The 20,442-nt window shown below is 59.5% G+C and overlaps 1 protein-coding gene across 1 annotated transcript in view; it reads left to right on the top strand.

The window, feature by feature from the left end:
* Positions 1-20,442, top strand: part of CAMK2B (calcium/calmodulin dependent protein kinase II beta) — a 141,236-nt gene that overhangs the window by 83,043 nt on the left and 37,751 nt on the right. Inside the window, exons 6-13 of the mRNA XM_077805947.1 lie at positions 783-855; positions 4,958-5,060; positions 5,152-5,235; positions 6,601-6,695; positions 8,938-9,060; positions 11,425-11,508; positions 13,044-13,086; positions 15,685-15,759. Coding sequence (XP_077662073.1) covers positions 783-855; positions 4,958-5,060; positions 5,152-5,235; positions 6,601-6,695; positions 8,938-9,060; positions 11,425-11,508; positions 13,044-13,086; positions 15,685-15,759 — 680 coding nt within the window. The remainder of the gene's footprint in view (positions 1-782; positions 856-4,957; positions 5,061-5,151; positions 5,236-6,600; positions 6,696-8,937; positions 9,061-11,424; positions 11,509-13,043; positions 13,087-15,684; positions 15,760-20,442) is intronic.

The raw sequence follows: 20,442 nt of genomic DNA, 5'->3' as shown, positions 1-20,442 counted from the left end.
CAGGGCTGGTTACTTGCACCGGGGGGGGCGGGGCAGAAATTCAACAGGTCCAAGGTATCAGTTCTACTGTAGCTACCAAGGTGCGCCAGGGCCGGGCAGCCGGGGGAGGAGGTACAGACAGCCAGGCCAGGGCACAGAGATGCCAGCCGTATCCCTGCTGATCTCCATCCTCTTTCAGGGGGGCACCGCGGGGTGGGTCTCCGGTGGGTGGCTTCCTGCCACGCCTAGCTCTGCTCCTTCCCTGGTGGAATGGGGCTGAAGGGACAGAGACAGCAGGACTTTGCTGGGGAGCGGGGATTTGGGGGTTTCCGGGATGGCACCTCACATCCCCTGCCTGCAGGTCCTCCCCGAGAGCCCAGAGCAGGGGGAAGGGCAGTGCTGGAGGCAGGTGGATGGCGGACCCCCTCCTCCATCACCGCCTGACCCTAACGCTCCGGTGCCCTTTGTGTCTTCCCTCCTGGCTCCTGGGCCCCTTTCCCTGGCACAGGGCTGCTCCCCCATCACTGGGCGTTTCTTCCCCGACCCCCACGCCTCCCTGCCCCGTCCCCTGCCCTGGCTCCTCCGGGTCCGCTCGGGGCAGCTCCTTTGCAATTAGAGACTGAGACTAAGAGGGAGTCCGACTCCATAACCTCCATTCTCCTCTTCCTCCTCCTCCTCTTCCTCTTCTCCTCCCGTCCCCCGCGCCCCCCCATCATCCTCCCTCTCACCTCCCGCCCCCCACCAGCCTGCCTGGTTGTTGCCACTCACCATGAACTAACACGCCCCCTGGTGTTTGCATGCAGTCATTGCATCCAGCAGATCCTGGAGGCTGTTCTCCATTGCCACCAAATGGGGGTCGTCCACAGAGACCTCAAGGTGAGTTTTCTACCCCGCTGCTCTGTCCGTCTGTCCGTCCGTCCATCTTTGTACCCTGTGCATGTTTCTGAGCGAGAACTGGAGCGGTTCAAGCCCCGCGCCGCGGCAGGGGCCTGTGGGAAAGGGGCCGGCGCGGGGGACCCAATCAGAAATCAGCTCGGCTCGGCTCAGCCATGGGGACCCGCCGGCCAGACCCTGCCCAGTAGGGGGGACAGAGCGCCCTGTTGGCACCTCCAGGCACTTGGGGAGGCGGGGCGGGGGTTGGGGTTTGTCGCCACCCAGAGGCGGAAGCGGGAGCTGCTGCTGTCTAGCCGCCGGCCACGTGGAGAATTCCTGGGAGAGAAGATACCGTGCTGAGGGGGTGATGGGGCGGCAAGGGAGCCGGCCCTTTAACCGGGGGATACAGCTGGCCTCTCACAGCCACCTCCTGGTGCTGGAGCAGGCAGCGGGCTCTTTACCCCTCTCCCGGCACCCAGGCCCCGCGTAGATCGGTGCAGTGGCTCACCCGCTGGGTGCCCCCACGGCTCACGCTGCCCCTTGGTATCGGACAGGCGCCCAGCCCCGGTTGCTCGGAAGGATTCGTTCTGCTCAGCACGGCCTGGCTAATCTGAGTTGCTTCCTGTGGCCGCTGCCTGGCACTAGCGTGTGACCGGGGCTGGGGGGGCCAGGAAGCAAATGGCCGATGAGATCAGTTCCCCAGCCGGCCTCTTCCTCTCTTTTCGCCCTCCCCTTTGCCTCGTGCAACCTCCCTCCCTGCCCCGAGGCGGCACCTGCGGGCGGGCGGGACTCCTGCGGAGGAAGGCTCTCGCCAGCTGTCTGCATGCCCTGTGTCTGGTTTGACCCTGTTGCCTGTTCTCTGTGACGCCCGCCGTCGGCTGCTTGTCTTCCGTCTGCCCCTCATAGAAAGCCCCCGGGCGTCGTAAATCGCGCTGGGCCTCCAAGCGTGAGGAGCAGGGACGTGGTCTCGCGTGGCCGAGTGGGGCTGGGATAAAGGGGTGCGTATGTGTCTATGACAGACCCAGAAACAGCGCTGTGAAATTAACGGGGGGTGGGGGGGGTTCCTACACCAGGCCTGGTGTAGACCCTGGGGTTCCCCCTCCTCTGCTGCGGCCCACCTTCCCCGTCCAGGCTTTGTTCAGCTGTTCCTTGCCCCTTCAGTGACACACCAAGCTTTTCCGGGAGGCTCCTGCCCCCTGTGAGCTGGCTGAGGCCAGCTGGGGTCCCCAAGGCCACAGAACCGCTCTGGGGTGTCCCTACAGAACATCCCCTGCAAACCCGGGAAATGTTACTGGGCAAAGATGACGTTCCCCGGGAGCTTGTGGCTGTCTGTGTCCTGCCTGGCGAGGGGGGCAGGGCAGGACATTTTCATGGCTGGGCTCTGGTGCACAGGGTCATGCTGTAACGGGGTGATGGAGCCAGGCCCTGGTTGTGCCTTAAGGTACTAGTTGAGCCAGAGTCTGGTGCCTGGAGTCATGCTGGAACGGGCTTACGTAGTTGGGCCTTCACTTGTGGGGTTCTACTGTAATAAGGCGATCGAGCTGGGCTCTCGCCTGTGGAGTTGGGTCATACTGGGGCGATGGAGCTGGGCTCTTGCCTGTGGAGTCGGGTCGTACTGGGGCGATGGAGTTGGGCCGTACTGGGGCGATGGAGCTGGGCTCTCGCCTGTGGAGTTGGGCTGTACTGGGGCGATGGAGCTCAGTTCTGGCTCCTGGAGACATGCCATAACGGGGTGATGGAGCTGGCCTGTCACATGAGGCATTGGGCTCTAACAGGGCGATGGAGCCGGGCTCTCAAAGGCGGAGTCATGTTGTCATGAGGTGGTGGAGCTGGGCTCTTGGACATTGAATTGTGTTGCGTCAGGATGATGGGGCTTGATTCTGGCACATGGATAGCGGGTAGCTAGAGCAGGGCACTCAAACAAGGGGTCAAACCATAGCAAACTGATGGAGCTGAATGCTGGTGCCTTGAGCCATGCCACCATGGGATGATGGAGCTGGTCTCTGGCGCATGGAATGGCTGTAACAGCCTGATGGAGCCAGGCTGTTGCATGTGGCGTCCTGTCCTAATGGGATAGTGCAGCTAGGCGCTTTCACCTGGAGTCCTGCTGAAACAGGGTGATGGAGCTGGAGCGGGTGCCTGGAGTCCTGCTGTGATAGGTGATGGAGCCGGGCTGTGGCTCGTGCCGTCCTGCTGTCACGAGGTGACGAAGCTGGGCTCTTGTGCCTGGAGCTGGGGCGTGGGATCATCGCGGAGCGGGGAGGTGCAGCGGAGTCGTGCCGCGGCAAGGGGATGGAGCTGGGCTCGAGGAAATGGAATTGCGTTCTGGGAGTTGGAGCGGATCCCGGGGCCGGGGCCGGGGGCGCTGGAACGTGCTGGAGTGGCACCCGGGGGAGCTGGTTTCTTGCCCGCTGTGCCATGGTGCACTGGTGAGGGCAGGGGGCTGTGTTGTACACAGTGGCATGGTGCCAGTGGGCACTCGGCTCTGGGGTGCAGCCAGTGCCATGCTGATGCAGGGGCTGGGCTGAGAAGGGGAATGGCAGCAGCCTCCTTCATAGAACAAGGAGGAGCCCAATCAGCCCTCTAGCCTCTGCCCCCTCTGGACTGGCTCCGTAAGGAGCGGCCTTTGGCCTCTAGGGGTGTCCCTTGCAATCCGGCCCCAGTGCAGGGGGTCCGGCTGGCACGGGGAGCAGGGAATGAACAAGAGGGTCTTTCCCCTCCTGGGGGCACTGGCTCGGATCACCTCCGGGTTGAGGGGACTGGCGGGTGCAGGAATGGGGTATGGGGCCTGTCACCTCTAGGGGGCGTCGGCTCCGACCCAGCCCCAGGGTGGGGTGTCCAGCTGGCACAGGTCTGGGGGCCCGAGGCTCTCATCTCTGTGTGGCTGGGGCTCATTCCCACCTGCTGCCTGTCTGTGTGACCTGATCTCAGGCCACGGCACTCTGGACAATGGGAAATTTTGAGACTCCCGTCCCGTCCCTGCCCCGGCAGGCAGCTGGTCCCGGCAGGGCATGGGCGGGGCTCACTGGCACAGTTATGCGGGATCACCCCCCTGGCCAACGCTCTTTGTCAGGGGAGGTGGGGCTGTGGTCAGATGTGTACAATCCAGCTGTTGTCCCCTGTCTCAGAGCCAGCGCTCCCGGCCCTTTGAGTAACATTTCCAGAGCTTCCTAGGGGACGTTCTGGTTTCTCTGGCTCTGCTGAGCTCCGACAGATCCATGTGGGGGGTTAGGGGCACCAGCGAAGAAGCCAGGCCAGCCAACCTGGGGGGGCACCTGCTGCCGGAGCCTGTGCGCCCGGGAGGCGGCGGAGAGGGGAGGCCCTTTCTGCATATGCTTGGTGAAGAGAAGCGTTGGCTTTTATATCGTGCGAATGGACATATTGGGGGCTGGGGAGTCCTGGGAAGGGGGGGCTGGAAGGAGGTGCTGCTTCGGTCCCCCAGATTGCAGCCAAAGGTGGTGGTGTTTTCTTGGCTCTGAGAGCCTGTTTCGTGCCACCTACTTCTCTTGTTAGGCCAGGTACCTTGGCAGGCCATACCGAGGGCTTTGGGACATGATGCCAATCCCAGAGGCGGAACATGGCCTCCCAGCCTGGTGGCAGAGCGCCACCAGGGAAAGTGGGCAGGCAGGGTCCCTGCTTGTCCCCCCGCACAAGCCCAGAGCAGCGTGAGCCTTTGGGTGGCTGGAATGTGCCCAGAGGCCATGCCAGATGGGCACAGCAACACAGGCCAGCACTTGCCCATGGGTCAGGAAGCTGGAGGCTGTACTGGCCTGGAATAATCCCAAAGCCAGAGCTGGGTTTCTGCCCCCCCCCCCGTAATGGCAGTGGGTGTAGGGAAGGGGAGCTGGGGGTGGGCATCAGTCTGGATCCCAGCCCATCAGCCGAGAGAGCACAGGGGCTGGAAGGTACCAGCCGAGCCAGTCGGGCTGTGGGGACGCACCAACAGCCTTATCGCTGGTCAGGCTCGCACGTGGCTCACCTGCTTCTGCAAACCGTCTGGTGTTGTTCTTCTGTTTTGTTTTCTCCCCCCTCCCCGCTTCTCTGCCCCCCTCCAACCACGTGCCTGGTCCCACGGCGCCCTGTGCCTGACGGCTCCGCACGACAGCCCGAGAACCTGCTCCTGGCCAGCAAGTGCAAAGGCGCGGCGGTGAAGCTGGCGGATTTCGGCCTGGCCATCGAGGTGCAGGGGGATCAGCAGGCTTGGTTTGGTGAGTGGCAGAGCCCCCTCTCCCCCCATCCTGCCACGACTGTCCAGGACAGCCGTGCCAACGCGGTCTGTGCTCTGTTTTTTCTCCCCAGGCTTCGCCGGCACCCCCGGTTACCTCTCGCCTGAAGTGCTGCGCAAAGAAGCCTATGGCAAACCCGTGGATATCTGGGCATGTGGTAAGGGCCGGCGCCGAGAGACATAAACTCATAGACGGGAAGGCCAGTGGGAAGCACTGTGGTCGTCTAGTCTGGCGTCCCAAATACACCCGGCCTGCCCTGCCGGGATCCCTGTTTGAACTAGGCCAGATGTAGAAAAACATCTAGTCGTGATTTCAAAATTGTCAGTGATGGAGAATCCACCAAGATCCTTGGGAGATTGTCCCCTGGTTAATTACCTTCCGCGTTAAACATTGGCGCCTTATTTCTAGCTTCACCTTCCTGCCATTGGGTTGTGTTCGACCTTCCTCTGCTCTCACGTAGGTACTGGCAGACTGGGATCACGGCCCCCCTTAACCTTCTCGGTATTAAGCTAAATAGATTGAGCACTGTGAGTCTCTCACTGGAAGGCAGGTGTTCTAATCCTTTAATCATTCTTGAGGCTCTTCTCTGCCCTCTGTCCAGCTTATCAATGGCTCAGGGTCAGGGATCTGCCAAGTCTCCTTCTCCCTGCCTCTGGGCTGCCTTCAGTTCTTTGTGACGGTCAGTGTTCACAGACCGGTAGTGGGCTGGCCTATTGGTTAGGGTGCTGGCTTGGGAGACATGGGTTCAAGTCTCGCCACTGTCAGTCTCTCTCTGGCACATCACTTAAGGCCAGATTGCCCAAGGTGTTTAGGCCCCCAAAGACACAGAAAAGGCACCGAGTGGGTTTTTTAAGCAGGTTAGGTGCCTAACTCCCATTGGTGTTCCATTCCCGACCGCATGGAGCCCAGAACGTTGCTGTTTATTGAACTCTGTGTCCAAGATGCTGCATGAACCAGCCAGCCCAAATCCCCCAGTGGGCAGTTTGGATCCTAGTCCCTAACCCGTGCCTGATAACGGACGCTAAAAGCTGTCTCTGCCCCATGGCTCATCCTCTCCCTGGAGCCTTTGCTAGCCCCAGACCCCTCCTCGTCCTCCAGGGAGAGGAGATCTAGAGGCATAGACAGGTGTCAGCAAGGGGGTATTGGAGGCAGAGATAGCAATCGGTCCCTGGTCACGTCTAACCCCCTTGCTGCAGGCTCTCACTCCCATCCCGTGGTGGCCCCCTGGCATCCGGGCACTTTGCTGGGCACTTGCTCAGTGCCGGGGCTGTGCTCCTTCCCTGCCGCAAGTAGGGTGTGGAAGGGGGGTGGGTAACCAGCAGCAGGTCAGTGCTGGAAATTTAAAGCCACGTTGCATTAAGGCAGGAGAGAGGGGGTGGGGCCTGGCAGAGACGGGGGTTCCCCGGGAGATGCCTGCTGGCAGCAGGCTGAGCAGAAACCCCCATATCCCTGCCTAAGTCCAGGCCTAGGCCCCCAGGAGCTGGCGGGCGCTGACTCTTTGCTCTCCCACCCCTCTCCCCAGGTGTGATCCTTTACATCCTGCTAGTTGGTTACCCGCCGTTCTGGGACGAGGACCAGCACAAACTGTACCAACAGATCAAGGCTGGTGCCTATGACGTGAGTACCTCCCTGCCCCCAGGTTCCAGAGCACTGCGACGGGGACCCGCTGCCACGGGCCAGGAGTCCCGTATGCCACCGGCTTCGTCTCCGGCGTGTCAGCCTGCCCCTCTGGCTTCTCATTTGCCTCACCTGCTGCCGGACCGTGAATCGCTGGTGTCCCCCCAGCCGTAGGCCTGTGCTCAGCCCTTCCAGGGTAGGACACGTCCCTCCTCCTCCTCAGGGGGCCGACAAGGCTGTGTCCGGCCAGCCTCCTCCCACAGCCCACGCATCCCCCACGGCTTGCCCCTATCACGGTGCAGTTGCCCGGGCCCTGTCCACGATGCATATGGAGCCGCTCCCCCGCCATGTAGACAGCCTCCCAGAGAGCCCTGGGTGTGAACACGGGGCTAACGCAGGTTGGCGCTCACTGGACGTGCCCAGCCTGCGGGGATAGGATGTGTTTGAAACCGTGTTGACTAGCAGGACTCCAAGAGGACTTGTTCCCAGTGTAGACAGGGCCAGTGGGTTTAGGATTGTGTTAGCCGGTTGGAATCAGGCCCCGTGGCAGGGCCTGTCTGCACCACGGGCTGGACTGGGGGGATCTTATGCTGGCGCAGGCGGGCATCATTTCCTGCCCAAGGAGCAGGGCCAGTGCAGGTCCATCTCCTCAAGCTGGAACCGACCCCCCTTTGCCGGAAAGCCGTTCTGTTACTGTCGGGGCTGGGAGGCTCAGGGGAAGCCGTTTTCCATTACACCCAGAGACCAAGCAGAGCGGGGGGCTCAGTTCTTTGCCTGGGAGGGGCTGTGGCCCACCAGCCGTGCTGCAGGGTCGCGTGCGCTGTTGATCCTGCGGTTCCTTGAGCCCGGAGCCGTGTGCCCGATGCTGCCACGCGGGGGCCTCAGGAACCACACACAGAGAGCTCCATCCCGTCCCCACTCCCAGGCCCTCCTGCCCTCGGTCCCAGGCTCAGGGAGCCGGCCGCAGCCCAGCAGAAGCCCGGCTGTCTGCACAATCCCCGTGGCAGGCCAGCACCTGCCGTGGGGCACGCTGACCAGTGTGGTAACCCGCCCTCCTGGCTCCCTTGCAGACACTGGGCAGGGCAGCGGCACAGGGACCTGGCCGAGATTCCTGCCTTGGCACGACTCATTCTCCACGCACGTGGCAGCACAGAGGGACCCGGGAGCATCCGGACGCCCCATGCGAGCCGCGCTCCTGCAGCTGCCCAGAGCGCAGGTCCAGTGGGTATCTCTCCGCTCCCAATAGCTTGGTGGAATTCGGCAGCCTCTCCCCTCCCTCTCTTCCCCCCCTTTGCTGGTGCTTTCCTCACCCCTGTACGCTTGGCCTCTTCTGCACGCACTTGGGCTCCGCTGGCGGGGACAGAACGACCGGGGCCCTGGGGAACAGTCTCTGCTCGTTTTTGTCCCCGCTGCCGGGGCACCTAAACTTCCCTCTTGTTTGTATGGAATACGAGCGGGGTCCTCCGGATTGTACAGCGTCTGAACTGGCCGTAGGCTCCCCCTCTCGCTCCCGAATCCCAGCTTTAAACCGATTTCCCTTAGCAAGCCTGTGGCTTGCGGGGGAACCCTCCAGAGCGCAGCCTGAATGGAACAGTGCAGCGACAGCCTGCAACAAGAGGTGTGAACAGCCCCCATTGCGCTCAGTCTATCCATTAACTCTGAAACCTAACAACGCACGTCCATACAGTTCACTGCCCGTCTACCAGCGGCAACATCCAGGCAATGTGCTTATCCCACAATCCTGCACACTCCCCGGGGGCAGAAACCCCTGCTGCCCCCTCTCCAGCAGCCGGAACCTCCAGCTTCCCCACACCCACAAAGCCTGCAGACCCGCCCCATGTGGCCAGCACCAGCGTCTGTGAGACGATGAAAACGCAGGGAACAAGGCGTTTAACCAGAAATAACTGTCGAGGCAAAGGGGCGGCAGCGAGGGTGGGAATGAAAGGTTCAAGGCAGGAAATCAAGTCCGGGTTTGCAGTCGCCCTGGATCGGCCACAGAGCTTCCAGCCCGCTGCTGTGCCAGGGCAGAATTCAGGTACCACTCACCTTGGAGCAGATGTGATAAGGCTGCGGGCAGCATCAGCCGGGCAGCGGGATCTGGGCAGACTCTGGCGCTGGCTTTGGGCTGCCCTCGGGTTCCTGGGGGGTCGCTGGTGCCTTGGCTGCGAGCGGCCAGCTCCCCGCCCCCAACAGCCACGATCCCCTGCATTTAACCTTCCTGGCCCTTGTTTCTTGTCTGCAGTTCCCTTCTCCCGAGTGGGACACGGTCACCCCTGAAGCCAAAAACCTCATCAACCAGATGTTAACCATCAACCCGGCCAAAAGAATCACAGCCCATGAAGCCCTGAAACACCCATGGGTCTGCGTAAGTGTCACCGCTGCCCCGGACACAGCCAGGGAATGGGGCTGCTGGGTTCTCCCTTGCTTTACCTCTTCTCTGGGGCCACGCCCATCTAGCTTGGTGTTGGGGGGATGGCGAGAGGGGCTGGCCAGGCCATGCTGATGGCGCCAGCTCAGGTTAGGCCATAGCTCAGGGGCTTTGGGACCAGCATCGTCCCCAGTGAACGGCAGCTGTCAACGGGCTCATCAGAACCTTGGCCGGTTCATCTCAGCCACCAGCAAGAATGTCCAGCCCGTTGTTTCGCCATCACCGAGTGAGCAGATGTTCCCCCGGCAGCGCTCTGAGCTCTGGGGCCAGCTTGCTCACTCAGGGTATGTCTGTTGCGATGGAAGACCCCCAGCCCAGCCCAGGCTGGGGACATGGGGCTCAGGCTGCGGGGCTATAACATTGCAGTGTAGACATTTGGGCTCGGGCTGGAGCCCGGGTTCAGAGATCCCGCGATGGGAGTGTGATGGTTCGGTCACAGAGACTCCCCTTGGGACTGTCACCTGATATGCTGAGATTACATCTGAGCAAGTTTTCTCTGCCAGTTTGGGCCTCCAGAACCCTGCCTTGTTGAGCCAGACATACTAGCCTGCTGCAACACAGACCCAGGGTCTGAACCACGCCCCCAAAGATGCAGACTTAACTGAAAACAGCTCAGCAAGTATTCCTGTCTCCAGCACCCAGACACCCAGCTCCCAATAGGATCCAAACCCCAAATAAATCTGTTCTACTCTGTATAAAGCTTATACAGGGTAAACTCATAAATTGTCCACCCTCTATAACACTGATAGAGAGATACGCACAGCTATTTGCTCCCCCAGGTATTAATTACTTACTCTGGATTAATTAATAAACAAAAGTGAGTTTATTAAGTATAAAAAGTAGGGTTTAAGTGGTCCAAGTAATAACAGCCAGAACAAAGTAAGTTACCAAGCAAAATAAAACAAAACACGCAAGTCTAAGCCTAATACATTTAAAAAACTGAATAAAGATAAATCTCACCCTCAGAGGTGTTCCAATAAGCTTCTTTCACAGACTAGACTCCTTCCTAGTCTGGGCCCAATCCTTTCCCCTGGTACAGCCCTTGTTACTTCCAGCTCAGGTGGTAACGAGGGGGTTTCTCATGACTGGCAGCCCCCTTTGTTCGGTTCCACCCCCTTTTATAGCTTTGGCACAAGGCTGGAATCCTTTGTCTCTCTGGATCCCCACCCTTCTTCTAAATGGAAAAGCACCAGGTTAAAGGTGGATTCCAGAATCATGTGACATGTTCACATGTCCCTGTGAGAGTTCATTACCCACTGGCCAGTAGGTACACAGGCAGGCTTACAAGTAAACAGAGCCATTTACAGGTCACTGATTCTGAAGCACCCTTAATGGCTTCCATTTAATATGTTAACATCAGTGATACAAGTTTATCTCTTATTCTCCTAACTCCAGACATAGAAATAATCCAGGCAAACAAATGGGATGAACGCACTCAGTAGATCATAAACTTCGTAATGATGCCTTACAAGAGACCTTTTGCATGAAGCATATTCCAGTTACATCATATTCACACTCATAAACATATTTCCGTAAAACATATGGAGAGCAACATCAGGGAGGCTCCCAGAATGTCTACACTGCAATTTGATAGCCCGGCAGCCCAAGCCCTGCAAGCCTGAGGCAGCTGACCCGAGCTGAGACTCGGTGCCTTGGGGGTTTTTTATCGCCACGTAGATGTACCCCCCAGGGTCTGTCTGTGCTGCATTGTAACTCTGGGTCTGGGAGACCCGGGCTTGTGTTTCCAAGTTTGTGCAGGAGTGGCCACACTGCAACGTAAACCCAGGCTCCCAGTTGCTGGGCTCAGGTCTCACCGTCGTGCTAAGGCAGCCGTACTGCGCTACGCAGCCCCTCTGACTCGGGGCCGTGGCTTGAGCTGCGTCCACACTGCCGAATGACAGTGAGTAGGGTTTGGTCCTGGGATCCCGGCCCTGAGTGCTCGCTGGTCCAAGTCAGGATGATTTGTGTGTGGACAAAAGCGGGAGTCGGGCTCAAACCTGAGTCCCACTCGGGCTTAGTGTGCAGTGTAGACAGACCCTTGGAGCTTTGTCACTGATCTGGTGGGACAGGATCCGGGGTGCCCAGTGCTGGTGGCCTGCCGTATCGGCAGTGTTATGGCACCTGTGGTCCCAAGCCAGGACCAGGCCTCTGGGGGCACAAGGGGCATATCTGGGTGGGGCAGGACCCTGCTGGCTGAGCCGTTTCTCCAGCCCCCCATCCCATTCCCTCCCCTGACCACACTCGTTTTCTGGTGCCGAGGCAGAAGAAACTGATTTCTTGCCCCCACCTTCTCTCCTTCAGCAACGCTCCACCGTGGCCTCCATGATGCACAGGCAGGAGACCGTAGAGTGTCTGAAAAAGTTCAACGCCAGGAGAAAGCTCAAGGTAAATGCCCCTGCGGAGCCCTCGGGCCGGACTCTCCTGAGAGCCACGGCAAACAGACACGGTGGGGTCGGGCTGGGGCTGAGGTCCCCACTGCCCCGGGGGCCCCACGATCTCTGCTGCTCAGCCAACAGCCCCAGAAAGGAGCAGAGGCTGCCTGCCTCGTTAGCATGGCACATCCAGGGCATAGCATGCCCCGGCGTCTCCCCTGCAATGAGAATTCCTGTGCCAGTGGGTTCATGCCCAGCCTGGGCCGCGAGCCTGGCCGCACCACAGAGCTTGGAGCCCTGCAAGTCCTCTCCTGGTGCTAGCAGCTGGAGAATTGGTCCCCTCCCAGCGGGGGACTGGCTACCTTTCCCCCAGCTCCTAGCCCTTCCCTTGCGCCTGCCCGTCCTGGGGGAGTGGAATGGCCCCGCCTGCTTCGCACGTTGTCCGTTGAGTGCACACTGCAATGGCAGGGTAAGTCCATTGCCCCCGGAGAGCCCAGCGTCTGGGGGGGTTCCAGCTCCCACTGTTCGTGTAGCCCCCGCCTGTACAGGTGGACGGGCCTGCTTAACAGAGGTGGATCTGTTAGCTCAGGCCGGACTGGCTCATGCTTTAAGGTGCAAAGGTGCCAGGTTTGGTGCCCCCTTGCAGGCGGCTAGAGGGGACAGGGTGGTAGCTGGCGAGGGCTGGTTTCTCTAGGGGGTATAACGCCCAGCGGGACTCGTGGCCTGGCTTTATGAGCGGAAGGATACGCAGGAGAGTCCCAGGACCATGGGCCGTTCTGTGAAGTAGCCAAGCGGGAGGAAGGTCTGATGACCGTCGTGTGGCAGGACCCATGGGAACTGTGCCTGTGCCCCTCCTGTGTCCCACGGCCCCCCCAGCTCCTGCTGCTAAGTGAGAAAATCCCCATGGGGCCAGAGGGGCCAGGATTTCACCCAGGGTCGCCAGACCCCGCCGTGTCCCTTACAGGCCAGTGCCACGCGTCAGAACCTCAGGGGTTCTGGAGCGTCGGCCCCCCACGGAGGAGAGAGGGAAGAGTCAGGGGAGGATCTGAGGGGAGCAAGGAGCCAAGGCCGGCTGTGCTCTGGGAGGAGGGGGGGCCGTGCTGCGGCCAGTGGAGTCCCACGGGCGGATGTGCAGCAGATTCCGGCCGGGGCAGCGCATTGGCAGGGAGTTACCCCCAGCCTCGCAGGATGTGCTCCAGGGAGCCGCGCCCTGAGCGTGCCCGGGCTCACCGCCTCGGGACTGGCGTGACTTCCCACCATCCCGGGCTCTGCTGCGAGGGGGGCCAGGGCGTCAGCCCCGCGTCACGGGTGGGAAGCCGGGGCTCAAGTTGCTCACGGGGCTTGCCCACGGTAGGCCACGGCGGAGCAGACCAGCAAACCCAGCATCCCCGTGCGATAGGTACACTTCCCCACTTGGCCACACCCCTCCTTGTGCGTCCAGGGGGCAGCGCCCAGGTGATCGGCGTCCTGGCCCCGCTCAGGCCAGCTGCCTGTCCCACCATGGTCTCCAGCACTGTGCTGTACCAACCCCTGGCTCTTCTCTTCCAGGGGGCGATTCTCACCACCATGCTGGCCACGAGGAACTTTTCGGGTAAGAGCTCGGCTTGGCTTCGCGCTGCAAAGAGCCGCGCGTCCCAGTGCTTGCCCCCGAGGTGCGAGAGTGACCTCAGCCCCCATCGGGACCAAGGCCACGTTCGCGGGAGGCACGCGCCGCCGGGATTCCACACCAGAAAGGCACAGCCAGAGCGGCAGAGCTGGGCTTGTACCAGTTCCGCGAACCGTTCTGGCACCATCCCCCCCTGTGTCCCTCCCTCCGCGCGGGCCCTGGCAGGTCTCGGACGTCACCTGTCTCTGAGCCGGGACCCTGGTGAGCGGGGGTTTTAAGGCTCCCCCCGGCTCCCTGCCTTCCACTGTGATATGCGACCGAGGCAGTGTGCCTACCAGCCGGCCCTGTTCTCTCCGAGGGCTGTGAACGGGCTGTGGCCAGCCATCACAGGTGACCGCCCCGTGCTTTCCAAGCAAGCCCCTTTGTTCTTAAGGCAAAAGCATCGCAGAGAGAACCTAGAAAAACAATACAATTTAACCACACACGAAGCATCCTCCATCGGTCTGGGGGGGCGGGGCCCATCTGCAACCCTCCTGCAAGGATTGGGGCCCCCCTTGGACAGAAGGTCCTGTCTGTGTGCCGTATCGGAAAGAAGGCCCTGCGTTAGTTTAAATACACCCTTTTTACTCCCAAAGCCCCTTCTTCGTGGGTCTCTGGAAAACCCAGTCTGTGCCACCCTCCCCAGCGGTGACACCTCTCTGGAGGTGTTTACAACCTGGTTGACCTTAATCACCCCCCCCTACACACACACACTGGTTTGGGTTCCTGGAGGAGCCATGGTAACCTCCCTCCCTGGAGTGGCATACAATCCCTCTCCCACAGCGCTACATAAACTCGCTACAGTGTGGTCCCCGAAGACATGGCATGGGGTCGCTGCAGGCCCCAGGCGAACCAAGCGATGCTGGCAAAAACACAGCTTTGCCGATACCACTGCATCGGCACCAGGGCTGCTCTGCCGGTCAGGGAATCACTGCTCTTACACCCTGACTGGCAGAGCTGTGAAATCGGTAGTGTCGACCTGTGCTGAAGAGTTCCCAGCGCGGCTTAGAGCCGGACGCAGTCCACGCAGCTGCCGTTCCTGGCCAGCTAACCTCGGCCTTAGAGGGCAACATCTTCCCCTGAGCGGTGCCGGTTTGGTGATGTGGGGAATTGGGTATAGAGCTGAGAACTACAGAGCTCATGTCACCTGTGCCTGGCTAGCCTCGGTACACAGGTGCCCAGTGCAGAAACCCATTGTGCCCTGGGCAGGTCTGCACTAAAGAAGTCCCTCTAGAGCCCACTGTTAACATTTGCACGGAGCTGCCTTGCACACCAAACAGTGGAGGCGTCTAATCGGGATGCGCCGGGCGCCTGTAGAAATGCAGACGTGCCCGGGTATGTTTCAGGGGAGAGGTGGATGGATCTGTGTCTCTTTCAGCCATTGCAATCCCTTTTTTGTCAATTTCATGGCACAGCGGATCCTCACCTCCGAAATATCCTGCCAGCAGAGTGCTCCAGGGGATGGGGCTGGTGGGGAAGGGGCATGCCCCTGCCCGCTGGATGTCCCTGGAAATGCTGCTCTAATGCGTACCCTTCCCTCCTGGTCTTTCCTTCCTCGGTTGGCACCCAGTATCAGCTGAAACCGACTGCCTCGGGCCCCGGCTACTGCCCCTGTCTAGCGGAGTGAGGAGAAACATCTACATCCTTAAAGGGAACAAGGCGGGGGGCAGCTGAGTAGATCCCTCAAGCAGGACATTTTGGTTTCTCTTCCGAGGGGCCGTGGCTTACCTCTGCAGCACCCAGGCCGAGAATTCAGCTTTCCAGGGTCATGGCCAAGCGTCACTTAGCAAGTGGGACAAGAAAGGCTAAGAGATAAGCACCCATTGATGGTATCACAGGGATTCAAAGCCCCCACTGGGCTGGGGGGGCAACCTATGGGCATGGGGCTCCAGTGCCCTGCCCCGTGCATCCCTCAGGATCTCAGAGTTGGCGTCTTGTGCGAGAATCCCTTCTCCCATCCATGCCACACGGCACAGGGTTGCGGTTCCTTGGCTGGGATGTTCCCTGACGTCTCAGCGACCCTAGCAGGGCCTGGCAGGGTGGGGGGGCTGCTGCTGTGTGGCCGACCCTCCATACAACCTCCGGGAGTAGCTTCCCCGCTGGGCACAGAGGGTCTGTCTCTGCTGCAGTTAAACACCCGGGGCTGGCCCGTGTCAGCTGCCAGGCTTGCCGGGCAATACAATTGCAGTGTAGCCATTCGGGCTGGGCTCGGAAATCTGGCGAGGGGGGAGGTTGAAAGCTAGCTCCAGTGTCTCCATGCAGGGTCCCCTGCCCCCAGGCATTGCGGGGGGGACGTGTCCCCAGCCATGGCTCTAGACCGGTTGCCCCGTGGGGCACGTGGAACAGGGGCTCAGCTACCAGCAATCTTGCCTCTCCATCTAAACTTTAACTCTAATCTTTTTTTCTGCTTCCTTTGTCTCGTTTCTTTCCCTCTCTCTCCCGCCCTCCGTCTGTCTCGCTCCCTCTCTCTGTCTTTCTCTGTCTCTCTCCCCCCCACCCCGACCGCTCTCCTTGTCCCTCCGTTTCCTACCCTGGTGCTGACAGTCGGCAGACAGACCACCGCTCCCGCCACAATGTCTGCAGCCGCCTCCGGTGCCACCATGGGGTTGGTGGAACAAGGTAGACGTGTCCTGAAGGGACCCTCCCCGCTTCCCCCCTCTTCTCTCCCCCCCCCGCCCCCGGAAATCTGAACGCATGCAACTTCATCCATCATTAACACCGCATCCCCAACCAGCGCCCAGAACCGGGGGCAAACGCAGCCGGGTCTGCTCTGAGGAAGGGCGCCGGGCACTGGAGGAAGCTCCGGTTTATTCCAGCAGTGATTTTAAAAGGTCCAGGGGAAAAGAGGATTACAAAGTGGAATTGGAAAATGTGTAGGGGTCTGGAACGGCTTCTGTATGAGGAGTGAGTAAAAAGCTGGGACTGTCTATGATAGAGGTCTGTAAAATCTTGAATGGGGGAGAAAGTGAATAAGGAAGTGTTATTTACTCCTTCTCCTACCACCAGAACCAGAGATCACCCGATGACATTAGTAGGCAGCCGGTTTAAAACAAACAGAAGGAAGTACTTTGTCACACAACGCAGTCAACCTGGGGAACTCCTTGCCAGGGGATGTTGTGAAGGCCAAAAATGTAACTGGGTTCAAAAAAGAATTAGAGAAGTTCCTGAAGGATAGGGCTGTCCATGGCTATTAGCCACGGTGGTCAGGGACACAACCCCATGGTCTATATGTCCTTAAACCTCTGACTGCCAGAAGCAGGGCCTGGATGACAGGGGTTAGAGCACTCGGTAAATTTCCCTGTTTTATTCGTTCCCTCTGAAGCACCTGGCACTGGCCGCTGTCGGAAGACAGGATACTGGGCTAGGTGGACCATTGGGCTGACCCAGTCTGGCCGTTCTCATGTTCTTATTTAAATTCCACGTCACTGAAATTGGGCCTCTCGTCCCTGGGAATCATATCTCAGATGGCGACCAGGATCGACGGGGGAGAAGCCCAGGGCCCTGGCCACACTTTAAAAGCCAGCCTCCGGTTTTGTGCCTGCACCCTTGTACATGCGGGTTGTAAGGGCACATGGTCTTTCATTGCCCCCACGGCCGAGGGGGAAATGCCTCTTTTGAACCCCCTGCGTTGACGAAAGCCCTGAAATATTTATGTGCAAGGCGGGACACCTGGTGGTCAGAGTCGGGCACTGCAAGTCGGGAGTAGAGGGACTCCACTTCAAAAGTGCCTAGTTCACTTAGCAGCATCTGAGTAAAATCTTCATCTGGGCCTAAGTGATTTAGGAACCGGAGTCCAATTCTCAGAAGTGACTTAGGCCTTGAGAGGAGGCTAACTTTCATTGAAATCCAGTGGGACGTAGCATCCTAAGTGACTCAGGGCCAGATTTGCAAAGGTATTTAGGCCCCTAGAAATGCGGAGAGGTGCCTAAATCCCTTTTACAACCTGGCCCTTTTGAAAATTTTACCCGTAGCTTCGCCTCATGACATCAGGCAAACCTCTCTCTGTGCCTCAGTTTCCCCATTAGTAAAATGGGCACCCAAACCCTCCCCACCCTCTGGCATGTGGGTTCCTGGCTGTAGTCTAAGAGCCAGCTCCTACTGATTTATTCATTCATCAAAGCCAGCAACGCGGCAGTGACATCCTCCTCCATCTCTCTGTCATGCTGCGCTCAGCGCAGGGCTCTGTGTTCCCTTTGGCAGGAGTTAAAGCCCGTCCCTTTCGCACACAGGGCAGGGAGCAGCTGCTGGTGAAATCATGGCGGGCGGGGGTGGTGGTGTAAAAACCTGAACTCAGGGCTTGGCAGGGGACGGAAGGTGGAAATGGGCTCCGGACTCTGTATTTTAAATACCAGCCTTTGCAGTCCTGGCTGATTGATTTGGGAGCATAATCAGCTGTGCGTCTCCCCTTTGAAACAAGCCAATCCCTTGGCTGTTTTCTTGCCATGCACAGAGCCCAGGGCACGATTGTACTGGGGTGGCTACGCTGGCTGTTTTTAGCTCGATTAAAGCCAGCTTGCAGATGCCTACCCGTGCTGCTGTCCCACCTCCTGACCGCAGTGCGGACATCCCCGGCCCCTTTAGGCGCTTGTGATCGGTCCCTAGAGCAGGGAGAGGCGAGGGCCATGCATGCCAGCTGCAACCAGTGTCAGGCCTAGTTGCGGACCCTCTTGCATCTTCCAGGCTGTTGGCCTCGCATCCTGCACCAATGGCTTCTCAGGGCAGCGAAGGCCCAGCTGGCTTTCCCAGCGCGCCCAGAGATTCTGTTCCTGACGTGGGATTGGAATTCGTCGGTCGGTTTGCCACGGCTGCCGCATTGGGATTCCTCCCCCAGCGAGGGATTTCCACAGACAGGGGCCGAAACAGAAGCTGCCCCTTCAGCTGAGTGGCTTGACCAAAAAGCCCGGGGAGCAGGCAGGCGGATCGCAAGCACCGCCCCCAGGCACAGCGACAGAGTCGCCCATCCCACTTTGGTGGGCGATTGTGTGGTTCGTACCGAGAGCAGACAGCGGATAGGTGCTGGGTGCGCGTCATGACTGACATTCACCCTGTGCAGAGGGTCAGCCCGAGGTGCCCCCCAGACGCACTCCCAATCTTCGGAAGACGTCAGCGGGGCCTAGACTCACGGTGGCCCTCGCACGGGGCGAGACTCACTGGGGGAGCGTTTCAGGGAGCAAGGGGGGGGAGAGCAAAGAGCACACATTTTCTTTGTGGCGCTGTATTAAAACGTAAAGACTGGAGCTGAAGAAAGTTCCTTTCAGAGGAGATCTCCCTCGTGCCAGGGTCTGGGGGCATCCCCTGCCTGGCAGTCAGGGGGGTAAGTTCCCAGCGGGGCTATAGCACAGGGAACGTCTCCAGTGTAGCGATGTAAGTCTGGTGTACCGCCCCGCCCCCCAGTCATGGTGAAGCAGAGCCTCTGGGTAACCTCTACAAGGCTCCTAAGTCACTTAGGGCCCAGATCCTCCAAGGTACATAGGTGCCTGTCTCCCACTGATTGCAGTGGATGTTAGGCTTTGAGGTTCTGGGCCGCGGGAGCCTGAAGCCTACTGACTTTCTGTGGGACTCGGCACGTCTGAAAATGGGGCTCAGATGAAATTGGCCAAGCACCCAAGTGATTTAGGAGCCTCACTCTCATTTTCAGAAGCCCCGCAGACGCCTGGGAGTCCGTGTCACTGCCAGTCAATAGGGTTTTGGCTCCTAAACAGAGGCATTTGAAAATTTCCCCTCTATTCATTTCCAAATGGGGTTTAAAAGGGGTTTGGGGCCCTTTCTTGGTACGTGTGGGGCCTGGAGATGGGCTCTGACATGGGCCAATTTGCCTTCCTGCATGAAGTTTCTGCATGAAGCTCGCCTGCCTCCGGAGCACAGAGTTAAAGGAGGTGTTGGGGAAACACACCTGAGCGTGCCCGGGGCTGTCCGGAAGTGGCTGGGCTGACTGGCTAGTCTAGTGAAAGGAGACAGCTGGGGATAAGTGAGAGCTTATCCATATGGAGGGTCTGCGGGCATTCAGACAGGCTTCCCCTCCTCCCCCCGTGCCACCTCCATCCCAAAGGTTCTTCCTTGTGAATGCTGGCTCTCTGCTTGCCACGGCCTCCCACCCGCTCCTCCCCCTGGCCTTGCCTGGAGGTTGAACTTGGTGAATGATGCATGAGGTTGTGTGACCCAAGTGCATGGTCCAGAGCCTTGTCCGGTTTAATCTGTCCACCCAAAAGGGAAGTGGGGCTCTTTGCTTTGTGTCCGCTGGTGCCCGCCCTGCATGCAGGAGACTGATCTGCATGGTAGAGACAGAAACTGACCCACCTGAGCCTGTCTTAATGTCCGTGCAAAACTCCGGCCGGGATCCAGCCAACAAATCCAGTGGAAGGGGCATGGGTCCCACTGTGTCCGGCACCAGTTGTAAGCCTGTCCCCTCAGAGCAGACTGGTGCTGGCATTACCTGCATCTGCTTTAAGAAGAGGCCTCTGAATCTCCATGCAGATGTTAGTCCATAGGGATTCACAATGAACTTGAGGCTGGAAGCTTGCAAGGCGAGAGACCCTGCCTCGTGTGGCTATGGCAGGGCTCAGAGGGGCACGTGGGAACCGCCTGTGACTAAGCAGAGGCTGGTGAGTGGGGGTCATTTAGGGTGACACCCAGAGGGGTTATATTAGGGGGCTGTAATGAAATCCATTTAAAATTGATCCGGTTACACCCAGGCGACCCCTGAACGGAGATGCATCTAAATTGCTGGCCCTTGCCCGTAAACAGATTTTGCTTGGTGTGGAAAGCTGCTGTCACTCTCCTGACCCCGAGAGCTGCCCCGCCAGCTCTGACAAGGCGAGTTTGAGAAGAGAAAGGCTCCGACGGCTCAATGGCTGACACCAGAGCAGCTTCCGACTCTCCTGCCCTGCTTGCGTCCTCTCTGGAGTCTCTTCCCTTCTGACACCAACACCGTTCCAGCCCCTTGTGCCCCCATGGAGCCGGCAGCAGGTGGCCAGAGCGGGGCTGAGCATGCCAGGGCTGTTCGTACAGCAGCCAGGAGGACAAGTGAGCGAGTCGCACGAGGTTCTCCACGGGGGGAAACAATCCGTGTTGTGCTGCAGAGAGGGGCCCGGGAGTTTGGGAAGGACTGGTACCGTCAGCGTCCTAGCAAGCTCTGCAGAAATGGAGCTGCGACACCTCGAGGGGAGCGGTGGGGTTTCTGGCCTCGGCCTGGAGCGGGACTGGTGCTGCTTAGCTCAGCATGGCGGAATAGTAGATCTCCAGACTTCACAGGAACATGGGCCTGAAGCGAGTTTGGGGCCGCTCCCAGCTCCGGGATCCTAG

This window comes from Eretmochelys imbricata, chromosome 26 (assembly GCF_965152235.1).
Source record: "Eretmochelys imbricata isolate rEreImb1 chromosome 26, rEreImb1.hap1, whole genome shotgun sequence".
Classification (NCBI taxonomy): Eukaryota; Metazoa; Chordata; order Testudines; family Cheloniidae; genus Eretmochelys; species Eretmochelys imbricata.
The sequence above is the reverse complement of the archived record's forward strand: the minus strand, read 5'-3'. Positions and strand labels throughout refer to the sequence as shown.